The 18,133-nt window shown below is 51.6% G+C and overlaps 1 protein-coding gene across 2 annotated transcripts; it reads right to left on the bottom strand.

Annotated features, from left to right (window-relative positions):
* Positions 1-5,681: 5,681 nt before the first annotated feature.
* POLL (DNA polymerase lambda) lies at positions 5,682-18,133 on the bottom strand. 2 transcript variants are annotated; one of them, XM_030453120.1, is made up of 9 exons: positions 18,102-18,133; positions 16,470-16,604; positions 15,902-16,199; positions 15,069-15,237; positions 11,706-12,029; positions 10,941-11,114; positions 9,860-9,988; positions 7,728-7,896; positions 5,682-7,366 (listed from the first exon to the last, which is right to left on the bottom strand). In XM_030453120.1, the coding sequence occupies exons 2-9, from the start codon at positions 16,582-16,584 to the stop codon at positions 7,002-7,004; spliced, it is 1,743 nt and encodes a 580-aa protein (XP_030308980.1). In that variant the 5' UTR covers positions 16,585-16,604; positions 18,102-18,133; the 3' UTR covers positions 5,682-7,001. The 2 variants fall into 2 exon arrangements, with proteins under 2 accessions (XP_030308980.1, XP_008488675.1); XM_008490453.2 differs by having other exon boundaries at positions 5,692-7,366; positions 15,902-16,196; positions 18,102-18,113.

The raw sequence follows: 18,133 nt of genomic DNA, 5'->3' as shown, positions 1-18,133 counted from the left end.
AGGAAGGCTGGAGGGGGACAGGCTGGGAGCTACCTCTGCTCCAACCCTGCTGCTCCCAGCTCTGGGGAGCTGTGCCACTGCAACCAGGAGCTTTGTCAGCCCCCCGCCCTGTGTCCCTCCTCCGTGTCCCCCCCACCAACCACTTCACTTTTGCTGTAGCTCTGCTGACCTGCCATTAGTTATAATGCCTGAGCCAAAGTAGGAGGTCAGCACAGGCTGGCCCGGACATAAATCAGCTCCCTATGGGCAAGGAGGCTGGGGACAGCAGTGACAAGTGCTCACCACATGCTGCAGGAACTCCTTCAGCCCTAGGATGCTGCCTAGGGGTGGATGCATTATTCCTCACTCCCCCCATGTTCAGTCAGGCTCCTTGAAGACCTTACTGCTCCACCAGAAGGCCCCCAGGGTGATGGGAAACACTGTGCCACCCACCCCTGCCTCTCACAGGGAGGACATGGGACATGGTGTGGTCCAGCCAGAGAGGAGTTGCATGACTCCTCAAAATGAAGCACAAGATCTGAATCCCTAAAAGCCTATAAGGGGGACAGGTGTCCTCAAGCACAGCTTGGTCACCACAGGGGTGACATGTCCAGAGCTGTGTCAGCGTAGTGGCACCACGGGGCTGAGGGGACAGTCTGCAGGATGGGGCACCTCCCGCAGCCCGGGGGCAGGGGGACATGGGACTGGCTGAGCTGCCCAGCTCGGAGGGTCCCGGCAGAGGCCCGCGCTGCCCGCATCCTGCCTGCAGCTGCCGATACCCAGTCCTCCAGCTCCCTCTGCTGCCTGCCAGGATGGCGGCTGCCCGAGCAGGATAGACCTGACAGGAGCAGCTTCTCAGTCCCCAGCAAGGTCCTCACCCACGGGCATCAAGGTGGAGGCACCAGCATCCCCACCACCACGCCAGTCCAGCGCCCCGGGCAAGGGATGCGGGCAGGGGATGCTCCTGGCACATTGCGGGGCCATGGGGCACCCAGCCCTGAGCAGCCCCCGGTGGGATGAGGAGGCCTCCAAGGGCTGGTCCATACCTGCAGAGACTCCACACAGGGACTGCAGCTCTGAAGTTTGCCCAGGCATTTGTATACTGCTCCTTTCAGCTTAGGTGACTTTTTTTTCCCTGGGCAGACACATGTGTCCATGCACACACACTGTGAGTGTCAGGAGCTGCAGAGCAGCCAGTCTGTTTGTTTTTAAAACTTGACATAAACAGGTGCATTATCCCCAGGTAACACATTTACCATGAGAGGGGCAGCCAAAGCAGGAGAACCTGCGTCCCCTTCCCCAGGTGACAGTCAGCCTGAGTTACTGCCCCGTTGGAGAGACAGAAGGTTTGTAAATGCCACTGTGCTGTTTTCCAGTCGGATGAGAGCCCACTGATCACCAGGGCAGGAGTAAAACCAGCCAAGAGCAGCAGGAGCAGGAAAAGCAGGGGCACACAGCTGGAGATCTGCACAGGGTGAGTCCATCCTCACAGGATGGAGCTGGGCACATGCTGGGATGCTGGCCTCCCTCCAACCTCTGTGTCCTTTCTCCACTGTGAGATCCCTGGCCCAAAGACACAATCTGCATCTTCTATCCTTTGAGCACGCTGGTTTTCTGGGAGCTGGACAGCAACTGCAAAAGGATTTCTGTCAGGACCTTGCGGCACTAAAGGGTGAAGGTCCCTGTGCCAGGGTGGTACAAGCAGGGAGCCTGATGGCACATATATTAGCTGTAATGCAAGGCTGGTCAGGGGGCTGAAGACTAAGCCTTTATTCAGCTTCTTCTCATAGCTACTAAATGCTACCAAGGCTCCCTGGGAGCTGGGATGCTGCTTGCAGCCAGTGGAACCCAGACCCTGCCCAAGAGCAAATAACCTCAGGAAATGCAAGGAGGAGAGAAACTGAGGCACAGAGTAGCAAGCAGAAATGTCCTAGGTTTGACCCAGAGCCTCAGAACTGGACTCCTTCACAACCTCAAGTGCCCTGTGGCACAGCCAGCATCTGAAACTTACCCAAGCAACACACCAACTGCTTTGCGTGCTTTGCCCCATGTCTGAGCTGAACCCCAGCAGCCTGGGGACTCAGCCCCTCCCACGCAGCAGCAGCAGCCCAGGTGTTTGCATTTACACTGAGAGGCATCACTTTCATGTAGGAGTCCCTTCCAAAAGCAATTCTCTGGGAGCAGGGTACATGACACAGCTCCTCTAAGCAAAGGAGCTGTTGTGTTGTCATATGGTTTTGGCCACCACCACGATGCTGCTCACCTTCTCCCTGAGCCCTGCACAGAACCAAGATCTTTGCTTCACGCAAAGGTTAGGGATAACCAAGGGGCTGTCAGATCAGGGCACTTCTCTCATGAGATCATACCTGCAAGTCACAGGCAGGTTGTTTCCCATAGCACAGGCAGAGAAACTGAGGCAGGAAGCACTGATGGGACTTGAAGAGCAGGGGTAGGTGTCAGTGGGCCTACTCTGGGTGCACCATTCCTTCTAAGCCACAGGCAAAACCAAGTCTACCAAGGTCTGTGCAGACAATCCGCCATGGGATCATAGTCAGCATCCTCCCCCCTCCCATCCAGCTGGGGGGACAATCCTGTGGTGCCTGAGATGGCACTGGCTCCAGGTTTTGCTACTCCAGGCACAGGCTTCTGCTCAGCACCTGCCTTGCCATAGCCTCCACCAGAGGACATGGCACAGCATCCTGCCACATACCCATTTTCCTCCAGCCTGAGACCACCAGTGCTGGAAGCAGGCTGTGATGCTGAGCATCCATGCTGAGGATCTGCTGCAACCTCTGCTGCATCCCTTGCTCCTGCTGCCCAGTTGCTGCTCAGACAGGGCTCTTGCTTTACATCCCCCAGCCCTGAGGATGCCCTGCAGGGCATCCCTCAGCAGCCCTTCCCTTGCACTCCGTGCCATGCCGACATCACCATGGCCATCAATAGCGCTTGGTTAATTAATTTGATGGGAACAGCAGGGACCACACTTTGCATTTAGTGAACTTCCGAGAACTTCCAACCTCATCTTTATAATTGGCCTCATAAATTTGAGGAAAGAGAGAAATCAGCAAAGCTGGAGGAGCACAAGAGGCGGGAGGGGCCCTGCATGCGGGAGGGCAGGCGCGTGAGAAGTGACTCTATTTGGTGTCCTTATTTAATTTTATTGCACAGATCCATCTTCACCCGCCCCCTCCCTGCCTAGCCCTCTCTCTCCCGCTCTCCCTGCTGGGTTCACCTAATCATGATAAATTCATATTCATTTCCCTGCCTGCTCCAGCGGGGGGAGCAGCTCCCTTACATTTGCCCGGCCGTGCTGCCATTAGCAAATATTTACTCATGAATAGCAAGTGCCAGCATTACAGCCAAGCCAACCCCTCCCCACCCTTTTCCCCACAGCCCCAGCACCCTTCTGCCCCTGCTTGACAGCTACAGATGGGTGTCCTCCTGCAGGGTAAGGACCAGGGTGGGAAGACCTGCCTAACGCTCAGAGCTCCAAGGGCTTAGCCTAGACTTTTTCTTTCACACGGGGCTCTTTGTGTGTGCAAAAAGAGATCTGATGCTGGGGTGGGAATTTCCTGAGTCCCCAGTTTGGACCCACCTTAGGGGTTTATGGATGGGGGGGTGGGAACGAGGGGCTCTGTGGCAGGAACTGATTGCCCATCCTGGCATTCTGACTCTCCACTTGGTCTCTAATTGCTGCTGTGTTTGGGTTTATTTTTAATTTTCAGGATGATCAGTCTCACAGCCAGAGAGGGCAGGAAGGGGGTGCACTGGGGAGGGGGAATAGCCAAAGCAGGATCCAAAGAGCTACTCATTAGAGATGTCTAAAACCATCTTTGGTCACCCTGTCTGCACCCCTCCTGGAGGCTCAGCACCCACCTTCTCCTCCCAGTAGCCCCATCACCTGTGTCTTCATCACCAGTATGGCACTCCAGGCCTTAGATGAGGCAGAAGCTGTGCTGTGGGGTGAGGGGGTGACCAGGTCCTGCTCTGCTGTGAGAGGGATGCTGGAGTTATCCATTCCCTGGCTTGGGATCTGCAAGTGACTGGCTGGGTGGAGGGCAGGATCAGCAGCACAAAGAGGAGACTGTGCAAGGCAGCCCTGTGCTCCCCACCCAGGGCAGGAGGGACTGTCCGGCACAGGACTGACTCACAGTGGGCAGCACAGCACAGACCCTCCTGTTTCTGCACTTGCAGCAGGACAAGGGAGAAGCAGGAGCCTTCAGCAACCAGCAGTGTCCTCCCCTGCTGCCCTGGATGAGCTCCTTCCTCTCCTGCCTCCTGCACACCAGCCACAGCTCCAACCAAAGAGATGGTCCTCATCCTCCTTTGGCCCACCTGGCTGCAGCTGGCCACAGGAGGGCCCTCTGCCCCCTCCAAAATTTTTGGACAGGGATTCATGGGGTGGGAGGAGACAGACAGACACCAGGCGCCTTCCTTCACAGAGCAAGGGACAGGCAGGACATCTCCCCTCAGCAGCCTCCACACGACAGTGTGCACTAGGGCCACCCTCAGTGCCATTTCCCAAAGGGTTGGGTGAACCCAACCCCCTGCCCCCCCCCCAATCTGGCCTCCCCTCGAGCAAAGGCAGCACAAACAACAGGGTCAGGGCTTTGATGTGCTGCTGCTGCAGCACTTCATTGGCACCATGGTGTTAACTGTGGCCCTGGAGGGAGAGAGGTGATAAAGGGGAAGGAGCTTGGGGCCAGCAGTGCCACAACTCCCCCACCTCCTGTGATGTCCCCAGCACGTGGCCCTGGTGAGAGGGACAGCCCCAGCCCTCCAGGAACAACTCCCCTGAGCACCCAGAGCTGTAGGCAAACCTGTGTTCATCAAGGGGCCAAGGTGAGCAGCCCCATACTCTGCCCTGTGCCCAGGCAGAAATAGCCCTGTACCCAGGTCTGCCAGTCATAATGCTCTGCAACAAATCCTCCAAGGTCATCCTAGAGAGACAGGGAGCCCCTACCCAACCTCCCTTTGGGGCTGGAGCAGGACCATCCCCAGCCCTGCACAAGGCCAGCTGTGGCTACACCTTACCAAGCCTGGCTGACCCCAAGGATGGGGACACCCTCTCCTCTGTGGGGCTGGTCCCTGGGCTCTTGAGGAGAGTGTGCTCCCTTTGGACCTTCCTGGCCCTGGTCTGGAGCTGAATCCTCCTTTGCTCCTAGATAACCCAGCCCAGCCCTTGCTAACTCTGCCCCAGGAGCCCCTTTCCCTCTGCAAGCTTCTCCATCTCCCTTTGCTGCTCATTTCCACATGCTCTATTGGCTTCCCTGCTGTTCGGATTTCCCTTGGACAACCAAAGGATTTCCAAAGTTCAGAAGACTGAGCTGTGTTCTCAGGCACAAGAGAAAAGCTGACAGCAATCCTTTCCTGACTCCACACCTGATGCAAGAGCACAGCCCAAGGCTCAGAGCTTGGGAACTGCTCCTTTCTACAGGTATGGATGGCCCCAGCAAGTGCTCAGCTCAGCAAGTGGCTAGGTAGATGCTGGGACAGAGCCAGGTCCTGCTCTGCCATGGGAAAATGGTGTCCAGCAACTCCCCTGAGTTAGATGTAGTGATCCAACAGCATGAGGTCTCCACTGTCCTCTTCCTGCCTGTACTGAAACTGGGATAGGCAGCAGAGAAGGGACTCCTGGGCACCCAGAGGGAAGAGAGCCAAGAGCTGCAGGGCAGAGAGCAAAAAGACAGGAATGTCAAGGAAAGGGAGAGAAGGGATTTATTATACTTCACATTTCAAAGCAGCAAGACATGCGAAAAGACATTCATTTCCATCAGGTGTTCAGTACAAAAGCTGGGCTGACAAATGACACCTCTGGGGTCAAGGTCTGCCTACAAACACTCCAGCCCACCACTGCTGGTGCCCAGCAGCCACAGCTGATACTGCAGCAAGAAACTGTACAAACCCACCAGGTTTAATGCCCTTGTGCAACACCTGTAACCGAGACTGAGCACAAAAAGTTTCTGGGAAATTCATCTTCAAAATATAAAAATAGTTGAGGTTTCCTGTGAAACAAAATTCACTCATACAATTCCCATGTAACTGACATATGGGCTGGACACACATAAATGTACATACAAATACACGCACACACATGCTGATCAAAGACCAGACTCCCACACATACGAAGGGAAAACTTTGCTTCACCCAAACTTGAACTGAACTCTCTCCTTGTGTTTCTCTCTGCCTCCCTTCCTATGCACCACACAGCCCTGCCAGGTTACATTCACTCCCATTACGTTCAGATTCTTCCTGAGCACGGTGCCAAGAGATCTGCTCCTCCCCTGCACCCAGAGGAAAGGAGCCCTTGGGGCCAAACCAGGGGGATCACAGCTGTCTGCACTGGAGGATCCTCAGCACACAGCAGGCTCAGAGATAGCAGGCACAGCCCATCAGGTCCCTACACCTCTTTCAAGGATCACTTGGTACCCAGGGAGAGTGGTGTCAGTTGCAGCAGCCAAGTTCTGTGCAGTGACACCCATCAGAACACAAATCAGCTCGGATGGAAGGACAGCAGCACAGGCAGACCTTTCACAATTCCCACAGCAGCAGCTGCCAGCAGTAGTGAGATATGCTAAGGCCTGTTCCAGGGCCAAGCCAGATCCTGGATACCTTCATACACAGTCCAGAAATTTTGGGGTGTCTGGGCACAGACAGAGAGGAAGATGCATCCCACTCCCCCTTTTCCCAAGCTTGAGGAGGGGCTGGATCACAGCGCTCTGAAGCTGGCCCTCCTGAAGCTTCCCCAGGGAGAGCAGGGCCAGTGTAGCCCATGGGCAGTGAGCCCTTTTGGTAGCCCTTGTGGCATCAGATGGTGCTTCCAGCATGGTTCCAGTTTATGGCCCTTGTTGGCTGAAGCCACACAGCTCCACCAGCAGCAGAGCCCCGTGCTTGCCAGGAGCCCCAGTTTGCTGGGATATGTTCCTCAATCTGCAGTCACCACAAAGCAGCACTGGGTAAGCCAGCACCCTCCAAAACAAAAGCATGGCAGTGGTCCCAGGGTGCTGGGTGACAACAGGGTGTCACCAGTCTCGTTCCGAGGGCTCCCGGTAAGGCAGCCCCAGATGGATGAAGACATCTTTCTCAGTGGGAGTGGGCAGAGTATGGCCAGATGCCACCTTGACACCTCCAGGGCCTCGCACCACAGCTGAGGTGAGGGCATGCTCTGAGAGGCTCATTCCCTTGGTCTTGGCCAGGGCCCGCATGGAGCGGTTGAAGTGAGCGGAGCCGGTGAAGTACAGCAGTGCGCAGGCGAACTCGCTGTAAGGCACCACAATGATGTCCAAGCGGCGGTGACGTTGGGCTGGCCCGGGGAGGCGGCACACTCCCAAGTACTTCTTCTGATCACCATTGTCCTCCTGATTCACCAGGTCATCTGTAAGGAAGCCTGAGGAGAGAGAACAGGCAGAGAGAAGCTGGATGGTAGAGACTGATAACCCCACCCCTAACTTCCCACTGTCCAGACAGCAGCTGAGGTGTCTCAATGTTATGTGGGACCCCAAAGGCAACCCAGCCTCAGCCCTGATAGCCTCACACAGACAGCAGAACCCATGCTGAGCTGGAGCAATACTTCCCCCTCCTAAACACTGGCTGCAGAGCTGTTACTGGAGGAAGACATGGGGCAGAACTCTTAGTACTTACAAGATGTCCTGTCCTTGGAAAAGCAGCCACCTGCTTCAGTCAGTACCATTCACCTTATCGCCTCCTCAGTCTGGCCATGCTTTGAGCACCACCCCCAGCCCTCTTACCACTCCTGTGGAGGCTGTCAAGCAGCTTGCTGAACACCCCACGGTGAGACTGCCCATCTGGGTGAGTGACCAGCACATCCACATCTCCACAGCTGGACTTCCCCCGACGGTAGGATCCACATGCCACACACAGGAGCCCAGGCTTCAGGGCCAGGGCAGCTTGTCTGACCTCCAAGAAAAGAGAAAGGGATGACAGCAGTCTCTTTATGCCCTTTCTATCAATGTCCTTTGCTGCCTTGCAGCCTGCCCTGCACCTCCAGGGTCTCCATACAGAGGAGGCACTTGGCAGGCACAGCAAATTGCCTCAGTAAGGAGGCTGGCCTGCTGTCAGAAGCCTTGTGAGCCAGGGTGACCTCGACCCACCCCTATAAATGCCCAGCACACCACCACACAAGAATGTGATCTATCATGACAGTATCACCAGTCACCAGCTCCTGGGGTGATAGGGCTGGAGCTGGATTAATAAAGATGCAGCAATGCTGAGGAGGTAAAGTACAGCACAACCTTTCAGGGCCTTTGGTTTTGGAGAGAAGTTTTTCAGCTGTCCTGTGGATGGGAATGAGTATCTCACCAGTTCTCTCCACAAAGAGAATCAGTTCACCACGAGGTGGTCACAGGTCCATTTCAGAAGCAGAGGTGGGCTCATGGAGAATCTCCCTAGCAGGACCCAAGACAGCAGCAAATCTGCAAGTGTCCCTTGGGGTCCACTCCTGCCACTATCTTGCCTTTGCAGGAGAGACAGGGTTCATGGCATGGAAAAACACAGCATTTTAGACCAAATGGATGCCAGCATGCATCTGCCAGCAATCAGACACATAATCAGAACTTCTCCCAGTGCAGCCACCTCCAGGCTGGACCTCAGCTCCTGTTTTGTGCAGACAGTGCTAATTCTGATGGCTTCATTCATTAAATGGTTAAAGACTCCCATGTCCTTGGACAGGAGTGAAGTATTCTTGGTCTGACTGTGCCAATCACCCTGCTGGCAGCAAATAATTAGGGGCTCAGCAATTCCCAGTGACGAGGCCATCACAGAGGCTGGGGTTCAGGAAGGCAGTGTCCATGCCCACAGCCCCTTCTCACTCCTGGGGATCATCCTTCATTAGCAAGAGATAAACCCATTAACCTTTGCCCCAGAGGTGCTCCAAGGAGCCACAAGCCTTTCTCATGCGGAACAAGCCCTCCTCCGGTGTCCTTGCCCCTCTTATGGCTTTAAATGAAGATTTCTAGAAAACTCCCAGCCACACCCGAAAGCCTAAAAGCTCCTCAGATCTCACTGTGACAGACAGCACAGTGACTAATCCCTCATTCCCTCTCCCAGGCCTGGATCAGAGGTGTATGTGTGCATGGAGGGGAGCGCAGTAATCCCATCAAGATAACAAAAGACCCACCCCCAAGAGCCAGCTCCTCGACCCAGCCTGCCTGGGAAAGGGACCACTCACCACCGAGGTGGTTAATCTGGCACACGGGACTGACACCCCAGCAGGAGCCTGGCAGGAGTGTATTCTTTGTGGCCAGGCTCTGTGGCCGAGTGACAGGGTCACGCTGGCTGCTGCTTCCATGGTGATCAGAGAGCACAGGGGTAGCAATGATGGTGTTTTCTCCAAGCTCTCTTCTCACATTAGGGTACACTGGCTTAGTACCCCATAATCCTGGAGGCCCACGGCATATTGGAGTAAGCAGCACCTGTCTGCAACCTGAATCCCATTCACTTCCAGCAAGGATATCCATGCTCTGTCCTCCCACTGACAACCAGCTCACAGGGTGCCTGCAGCTTCCTCTGGAGAACCAGCACCCGGGAGACAGCTCAGGGGCCTTGGCTGATATCTCAGAGTCAGGAAAGAGAAGCTGGGAAACTGCTCATCCCACCATGCCAGACACACCTTTTTCAAAGCAGTGTGTAGAACTGACACCTGTGAAGTATACTCCTTCTTGCCAGGCACTCAAACTAAACCTTCTGAAGGGGCAAAGTAGGTGCTCTGTGCACCCATGCCCAAAAAAAGGTCCCCTAAGCACTGACCCTGCTCAGAGGAGAGGCTGAAAAGCTCAAATAGAACAACGAGGGACCCTTCTACAGCACCCACCCTCCTGCTCTCAAGTATTCCACTCTGAGAGCACAGGGCTGAGTTACTCACAGTCTGTTCTATTTCTGCAGCTTCCTCCCGAGGCATGCGCTCCAGGAAATCCGTGTAGTGCTTCAGCCCCACAGCTTGCTGACTGGTGAGAGCTGCCTTGGTGCGGATATCATCCAGCGTCCGGAAACCCTAATAACACCATGTGATGATATTCAAGCATCTACTGCATCTACTTTGGCCTTCAAATACTTTCAAGCAACATTTGGGGAGATTGTATGTAACCTGTCTCAACTCCAGGCCAGTCACAGCTTCCCAGATCACATGTAGAGATCACTTAGTGCCTGGCTCCTAAAAGAAGGGATTTAATAAATCCTACTACCCACACACACCTCTAATCTTCACCCCACAATGACTTTAAACCTCAACTACACTTGGCAGAAGGCTACTGTTCCTAAGGCACTGTGTTCCTACAGCCTGAAAAGAAAATGTGATGCAGGTAACAGAACACCCAAATATCCCAATGAGGGAAGGCCTACAGTGTGAACACAACTGTATTTTTAAGACAGCAAATAATCCAGTCACAAACTGAACACTGCAGGAAACCAAGCTGCATCAGCTGTGTTCAGGAAATACATAGTTTGTAAAGAAGGAACACACCAAGTGGCCTGGGTTGCTCATGTTGTACTTTAGTATCATTTTTATAACTGCCAGACAAGTTGGATGGCTGCTCTGACATCTACAGGAGCCCAGGAGGCCAACAGGGCAGCAATTGGATCAGAAGCTTTCATAGCCAGGATGTCCTGGCTGAAGCCTGCCTCTTAGAAGTGTCATTGCAGTGAGCAGTGTGAGATAAGCTCCAAGCAGCAATGCAAGCAGAAGGGACAGTGTGTCCACCCCTCCTCCTAGCACAAATAGTTGTCCTCTACCCCCACTCATACTCAAGTCTCAGCTGTGTGCACTCCATTCTCCACAAACCTACCCACAATGGGACCCAGCCTCCCAGCTCCTCCCATAATATCAGACTCAAACCCCACAGTGAATACTGAAAATTGAAAACAATTTGTGAAAGTAATTCTCTTATGCTCAGCAGCAGCCTTCAAACCCTGGTCTCAGAACCTCTTGCATAAAGCACTAAACTTACCTGAGAGTACCACATCTGAGCTGTCTTGACCCCTGCTCCCCAGATGTTGGAAAACAACTCCAGCACAGGCACACTCTCACTGATGTGATCCAGTTTGCGCAAGTGCCCGCTCTCCAAGATCTCCAGGATCTTCTCTGCCATCCGCTTCCCAATCCCAGGGATTTTACAGGCTTCCTGCCAAGAAACCAGAGCCACTACTAGAAAAGTGAAGGCTTTACACAAGCTTAGGAGCTGCTACCACTAAAACCTGCTTAGCCATTTGATCAGTGATCACTAAGTGTCAGGACTTCTGCCTGATGTTTTTTTCTGTGGCCCAGACTACATTAACTCAATGGTCAGAGGAAAAGTAGTGCAAAACAAGGACAGGAACACTAACACACTGAATGGCTGAACTGTCATAGCCAATCCGGCCTAGATACAGTTATTTTTATATGGTATCTCCAATGGTGGCATTTTCTGATGCCTAAGATGAAGGTGGAAATGTTCCTGCATTGAGGTTGGAGAGCCACTTATCTCATGGATGCTCAGATCTGGCCCTGAAAGACTCAGACTCCCCTTTTCTGCTCATCTGAAAACACCATAGGTGGTCAATAAATAAAACTCACATTTGTTTCTCACCTTTCATCAAAACTCACTCGCTGGAGGGAACTACCAAAGCCTGAAGATAAACTGTTCCACATCCAGAAAGAGAAAGGATTCTGGCTCATAACAGAGCTGGGATGCTTGGTCTACCTCCCTGCTCCACTGCCATGGGAAGGTGTTTACCTGGTAGGAGGTGACTGGTTTGTGGTAGCTCTTGAGGGCATTGATGGCTTTGGAGTAGCCCAGAGCTCTCCACTTGTCCCCCTGGACAGAATAGGCCTTTGCCAGCACTTCCAGTTTCTCTGTGATGCCCTGGTTGTGATTCTCCTTCTTGCTATTGGAGGAATGGGCACAAACCCACTTGCTGGTAGACTGGGCCACTGCAGAAGAGCTGTCACTGGTCTCCTCTGATGATTTCACAGGGTAGCGGCCAGAAATCAACGCTTCCAGATCTCCCTGGGTGACACTAGCATCTTCTCCTTCGCTGCCTTCATCATCAGAGTATTTCTTCAGGGAAAGATAGGAAAACAGCTGTGTAAGAATAAGTGCATTGCCTCACAAGGGCATACCAGTGCCCTTGGTACAGGATGCTCCTGAGCTGAGGAAGTCAGAACACTAACCCACGTCTAGGGCATGCAGCTCTACAACTGGTTGGTTGCACACCAGAGCTCTTCACACCTCAAGCTACAGATATACCCTTTAAAGTTCCATACACATCTCACAAAGCACAGGAGACCAGAGACTGCTGTCCACCTGTGATCCAAGCACACACACACCTCCTACAGCCAAGCTCCTAAGATCTAACTGAGATAAAGCACCGGTGAAGTGAGCAACTGCTGCTAGCAGCACTCTATGACAATGCTGAAAGCCCTGGCTAGGGGAGTTCCTGACTCCCACTAGGAATTTTTTCACTGGTCTGGTGGCTGCGTAGACTCATCTCTCACATTCAGGCCCTAAACTTTCCACTTCATGATGCAGATGACAGGAGATAGGCACTGAACTCCGTTTTTGTGTTAGAGCTACAAAATCTTAACAGGGTAGTAAATTACAACACTCCCCCCATTTTCCCCATGGCTATCTGCAAGAGAAAAGGAGAAGGAAGGAATGACACAAAGGAGTCCACATTCCTCAGTGACAGAAGAAAGAACCAATGTATACATTTGCTGATACCCTCAGTATTAGGATGCCTTTGTGTAGACTTGTGAAACAATGAGCCTTGGCTTCAGGTAACCAACAAAAGGGGGTAGAAGTGGGAAGCTGCACAGAGGCTTTGAAGACTGCTTTGCTCACTGGGGTCCCCCTCTCTTCTGATGTATAAACACAGGAATCAATGAAGATCCAAGAGCTTCTGCGCTGTGGAACTAACCCTGAATAGCACAGGGACGCTTGGGATCAGTTCAGCAATTACATGTGGCACACAAGTCCTGTTACAAGTTTTTGCAGAAAATCAGCCTAAGTCAGAGCCATATCCTTACAAGCTCTGGTTCTGCTGACTAAGGAGGTCTGGAGACACAATTTCTGCAACATACAGAGCTGAAGTCGTTAGGCAGAAGAGGCAAGATGATTACCTGATTAACTGAGTATTTGTTAGACTAAAGCAGTTTTACTTGCCTTGAAACCCTTGAACCACAACTCCCTTAAGACACTGTTACCTCTAAGGACAGGAAAGCCTCAAGAGTGTTCAGATCAGTTAGTACACCCTTTACAAGCATTTAAGGAGCATATTAACCAACCATGAGGCATATAAATCCCACCCTCTAGGCCAGCAGCCACATAGGTGACATAGAACATAAACCCAACTCCCAACACTGAACCAACAAAGCTGATGGACTCTTTCAGGCCATACATGTAAATCCAGTTAGTCCCTTTAGCTTCTAGGATGCTCCAGGATCCTACAACAGCTGACTTGCTAGAGCTGGGTGAGGCTAAGATGTATGTGGTTTGTCTAGAGCCCATCTCAGGAAGCCGGATAGCAGCTGAATCCCAGTAGCTGAGGCAATACAATGCTTGAGAGGGAGGCAGCCTGGGGTAACAGGCCCAGGGTTCAGCCAGTGAATAACTGGCACCACTTGCAAAGGCTGCCTGGCAGAAGACCACTATGTCCAAAGCCAGACACAAAGTGGCTGCTACAGTCTGACTGGTAAGTGGGTTTCCTCACAGGAGTTTAAATCCCAATCCAGAACTCCCAGAGCAGTTCCTGTTCAGTATGAAGCACTGGCACACTCATCATATAGAGAAAATAAATATCCACTCGAGCTAGAAAAGGAGGTGCTTGAAAGGAGGCTACTTCTAAGTTGATATTTAAGTTTCAGCTTTACTGTTGTATATGGGTCTCAAAAGTGGTTGGGACTATCATCAAAGCATATTCCGTTGGTTCTCCTCCCCATACGCACATAGTCCTAAGCTTGGGAAAAAAGGATTTCATTGAAATGCCTATACATGCTGCAGACTAAGAGGAAATATCAATACTTGAGGGGATTTAAAAGAAAAAAAGGCAATAAGGCTTCAGAGTGTAACAGCTAGCTGTTACAGCTTTGGCTGAACCACCCAAAGTAAACACGTGCAGAAACCAGGGCAGATACACAGGATCTCTTAACAGCACAAAAGATCTCTTCTCCCATTAAATGTAAGATTTGTTAACAACAACTGCTGCTAACTTAGAGTTACAAGAAACAGCAAAGATGGGGTTACTGCAAAGGTGATGCAGCCAGCTCTGCCTATAGCACAGTAGAGTCTGGGGGAAAAAATCCCTCTACACATATTTAAGAGAAAGTCTAAAACAAAGGAGCCCACAACAGGATGCCAGTTAGGGAATAACTCCAGGGTTTGCAAAACAAGACTTGGGAATGTGTTAGAAAAGAGATGACACATGACTGTGTAGAAAACAAGGCAGCTGCTTCTCTAAGAGGTCTGGGGTAACTTCACTACAGATAGATATGAATTATGCAACTGCCCAAAAATAAATCAGCAAACTTAAGCAAAAATACAGAGAAAGGAAAGAAAGCTAACAGCAGCCTGGAGAAGCTGACTCAGAGCAGAGACCACTTATAACCCAACACGGATATTTTAAGTGCACCACCGCAATCGAGCAGCAACCTGATCCACTGCACGTGTCTGAGCAGGGTCCTTGCCAAGGAGGGGAGAATGGGTCAGTATGGCTCAGACAGGAACACGGGATGAAGCATCAGAGACAGCTTCGTGAAAGGGAGATTTTCTCAGCCATGGAATATTCCACAAAAGGATGCAGGGGAAACATAATCACCAGAGTGAGTCCTTGGCCTGATCAGAGCACCAGGACTGCTTCTGACAGGGATGGGAATTTAAGGGGTGTTCTTTCTACTTTTGACATCTAAAAGAGACACAGCGAAGCAGCAACCATGTCCACAGCCTGAGTATGCCAGGTATGTTCATCAACCTGCTGAAATATCCAAACGCCTTCCCTTTGCAGAGAAAATCTGACACTGTATCCCACAGGGTTGCTCTTAGCCAGAGAAAGCAGCATGCAGGATCTGCTCACAAGGACAAGAGGCATGAGGGAAGTCTCACCTCAGCCAGCAGCTGCTCTCCAAGGGTGCCCAGGCCTTGCTCTGAGGAATCCCCAACCTGTGCTTCAGTATTTGGTTTCACTGTTCCCTCCTCTGCTGGGGGCTGGATCTCTTCACTGTCCAGGACCTGCTGCTGCTTCTCCTTCTGCAGTTCTCCTTCCTCCAGGTATCTGCCATGGATCAGATGTCTTATTATAGAAGAGCTTCTCAGCTTTTAGAGAGACTGAAAAATCCTTCTGCATGTTTTGCAATGGACCAAACAACCCACAGGAACTGCACTTCCTCAGATCACAGATTAATTACCCTGTTTTTTCTCAATTCCCCAGTTTCCATTCACCTTGCAACCTGACCTGCAACTTCCATTTCTGTCTGCCTCACCCTTAGACGCTTTCTCCAAAACTTTGCCAAAATATTTTCATCTAACTTGTGGCTTCCTGCTGCTCCACTCCTTATTTCCTCTTGTGTCTAGCTGTCAATTCTCTTTGCTTTTCATCTGCAATAAGTAAGAAACAGCATTCAATCCTCGGCATTTTTAAAAGGAATCTTGTTATCACTGATGGATTAGGAAGAGGAGTCTTTAGCACTTGTAGCCAATGACAGGGCTCCTCTTAGCATTTCTGGGCCCTATTCTATGTTTTGCTACCAAGCAAAATGCCAACTGCTCACAAAGTCAGAAAATTTCACAGTCTAAGTGGGGAAAAGTGACTGAATCATGCCCACAGGAGCTGCAGTGGAGTTGCAGTGCAAGATTTTGAGCAGAGGTCAGATTTTGGTCCTGTTCAGTTTAGGATAGAAGAACTGTAGGGAAGAATGACAGCACAAGCACGTGTGTACCTGCGAGGGATAAAGACACTGTAGCCAGCAGTACTCAGTAGCTTCTGGTCTCTAATGCAAGCACTGAGCCAGGATGCCTTCACTAACTGCAATCCTGGAGGGAGCCTGGTTAACTTCAGGAGCCGAAAGGCCCGATGGCAGTCCATGTCTTCAGCCACAATGACGTGTGTCACCTCTGAGGAGAGATGGTTGGATACAACACCCCCATTCTGGACAATCTGTTTGTGGAAGATCTCAGCCCTGGCTTGGCCAAGGCCAGCTTGCAACACGAAGGCAGTGACTGATTTCAGCCATTCTGCTGAAGAAAACACAAGGGCAGGTGCTCAGTGACAAGGCAGTGTTCCCAAGCAACTGGGTTACACATCTGACATAGGAAACAATGGCACCAGCAGTGACAAGCAGCCTTTCAGGGGCACCAGCTGGATACATCAAAACAACCTGGCCATGATGTCTACAAAAAAACACACTTGGGGGGCCAGACTTTACAGCCTTTAGGGGAATGGCACCTCCACTTACACAAGCTGGGATAGAAGTATTATATTCTGCATCACAGGCATGCAGGACTTACCCTCAGGTATTTCTGTTTCTTCCTCTTTTGGAATCTTTGGAGGGACACTTTTCCCTGAGTCATCCCTCACCTTCTTCCTCTTGGGAAAGGCTTTGACTATCCCTCGTGGCTCCATAGGCCTAGTAAGAAGTTTAGCTGCAAAAATATCAGCAAGAAAGAGGGGAAATTGCTTAGAGCAATGTTACACGATCACAGCAGCTTAAGAATCACTCATTTTGTTCACTCTCTTTGTTGGTTTTGGTTTTTTCTTGTTGTTGCCTTCCAAAAATGTTTGCCCTGAGGGAGGCACCTGGAAACAAGACTTGCAGCACAAGGTCTGAAAAATCAAAGTTAGAAAAACCACGAAAAAGCCACTTGAGAACACTCTGTTTGGATGCTGTAGAAACCACTAAAGCTAAGTTCTTACAATAGAAAACATTCAACTACTTTAACATTTTGCAGCTCATTCCTGCCCACCCAACAGAACCAACTTAACTTTGCAGACACTTCTTAAGCATATTCCCAAAAAGGAAAGGGCTCTCCTGCTGTGGCTGATACCAAGCAATCAAGAAGAGATAAAGCAGCTGATCCACACCGGTGTTTCAACAGCCACAGGTGGAAAAGCCCCAACCTGGCTTCAACAGGAAATAGAAAATTAGTTAAGATTAACTAGCCAGGTCCAATACAGTTACAGCCGTAGCTCTACCATCATCTACACTGAAAAGGTGAAATTTGCAGCTTCCACTTTTGACCCAGCCTACCAGGAAGTTCGGTTTTCTGTAGCCCAAACAAAACCCCAAACCACCAACAGCCCCTTCCACCTGGCTGTAGTGTTAAGCCAACACCAACTTCAAGGCCTCCTCTCTGTGCAGCACTTTGTATTTTTCTCAGAGGTTTCTTAAACACAAGCTACCACAGATCCATAACATTAAGGTCAGAAGAGCTGGAAATGGTCTCACCCTGCTATACCTTCTCCCTGCAGTCACCTTCTCAATGAAGTGCTCTGAGAGATCGGCCCTGAGCTGGACTCAAATCCCTGCTTCTGCTTCAGAGAAGAAACTCCGCTATGTTTCTAAAGCTTGGCTTTTTTTGTTGTTCTTTTTTTTTTTTCCTATTTTTTATTTCACAGAAATGTTTCTGTTTTAAGGCCACTTTGACCACAAAACTGCTCCTCTGAAAACAGTTATACTTTCTAGTATACAAAGGAAAAAACAAAACACCACACCAACACATCCCTAAGCCACACTCTTTGCGACTAAGAAGAATGTTTTTCTAAGTAGTATTTTTGGTAATTTAGACCAAATTGCACGCACACCAGGCTCGCCTTGCCAGCATCCCCAGCCCACCAAGACTTTAACACCACCAGCCCAGGACAAGCCGCACCCAAAACCTCAGGCGCAGGAAAAACTCCCCCGAAACCCCGCGGCTGAGACCGAGACCGGGGGAGGGGAGGGGAGCCGGGACCGCTCTCCGCACCCCGGCCTGCGGAGGGGCGGCGAGAGGGCCGAGACCCCGCGGGGAGGGGCGGGGGGAAGGACCGGAGCCCCCTCCCTCCCGGCCTCGAGGAGAGGTAGGGTCCCCCCAAGCCAGGTGGGGCGCGGGGGGGACACAGAGGGTCCCGGTGTCCGGGCCCAGCAGCGGCACCCCGCTCACCTCCGGGCCGGGCGGCAGGAAGTGCTTCCGGT

The sequence above is a fragment of the Calypte anna genome, chromosome 6 (assembly GCF_003957555.1).
Source record: "Calypte anna isolate BGI_N300 chromosome 6, bCalAnn1_v1.p, whole genome shotgun sequence".
NCBI lineage: Eukaryota > Metazoa > Chordata > Aves > Apodiformes > Trochilidae > Calypte > Calypte anna.
This window is presented reverse-complemented; position numbering and strand designations above follow the sequence as displayed.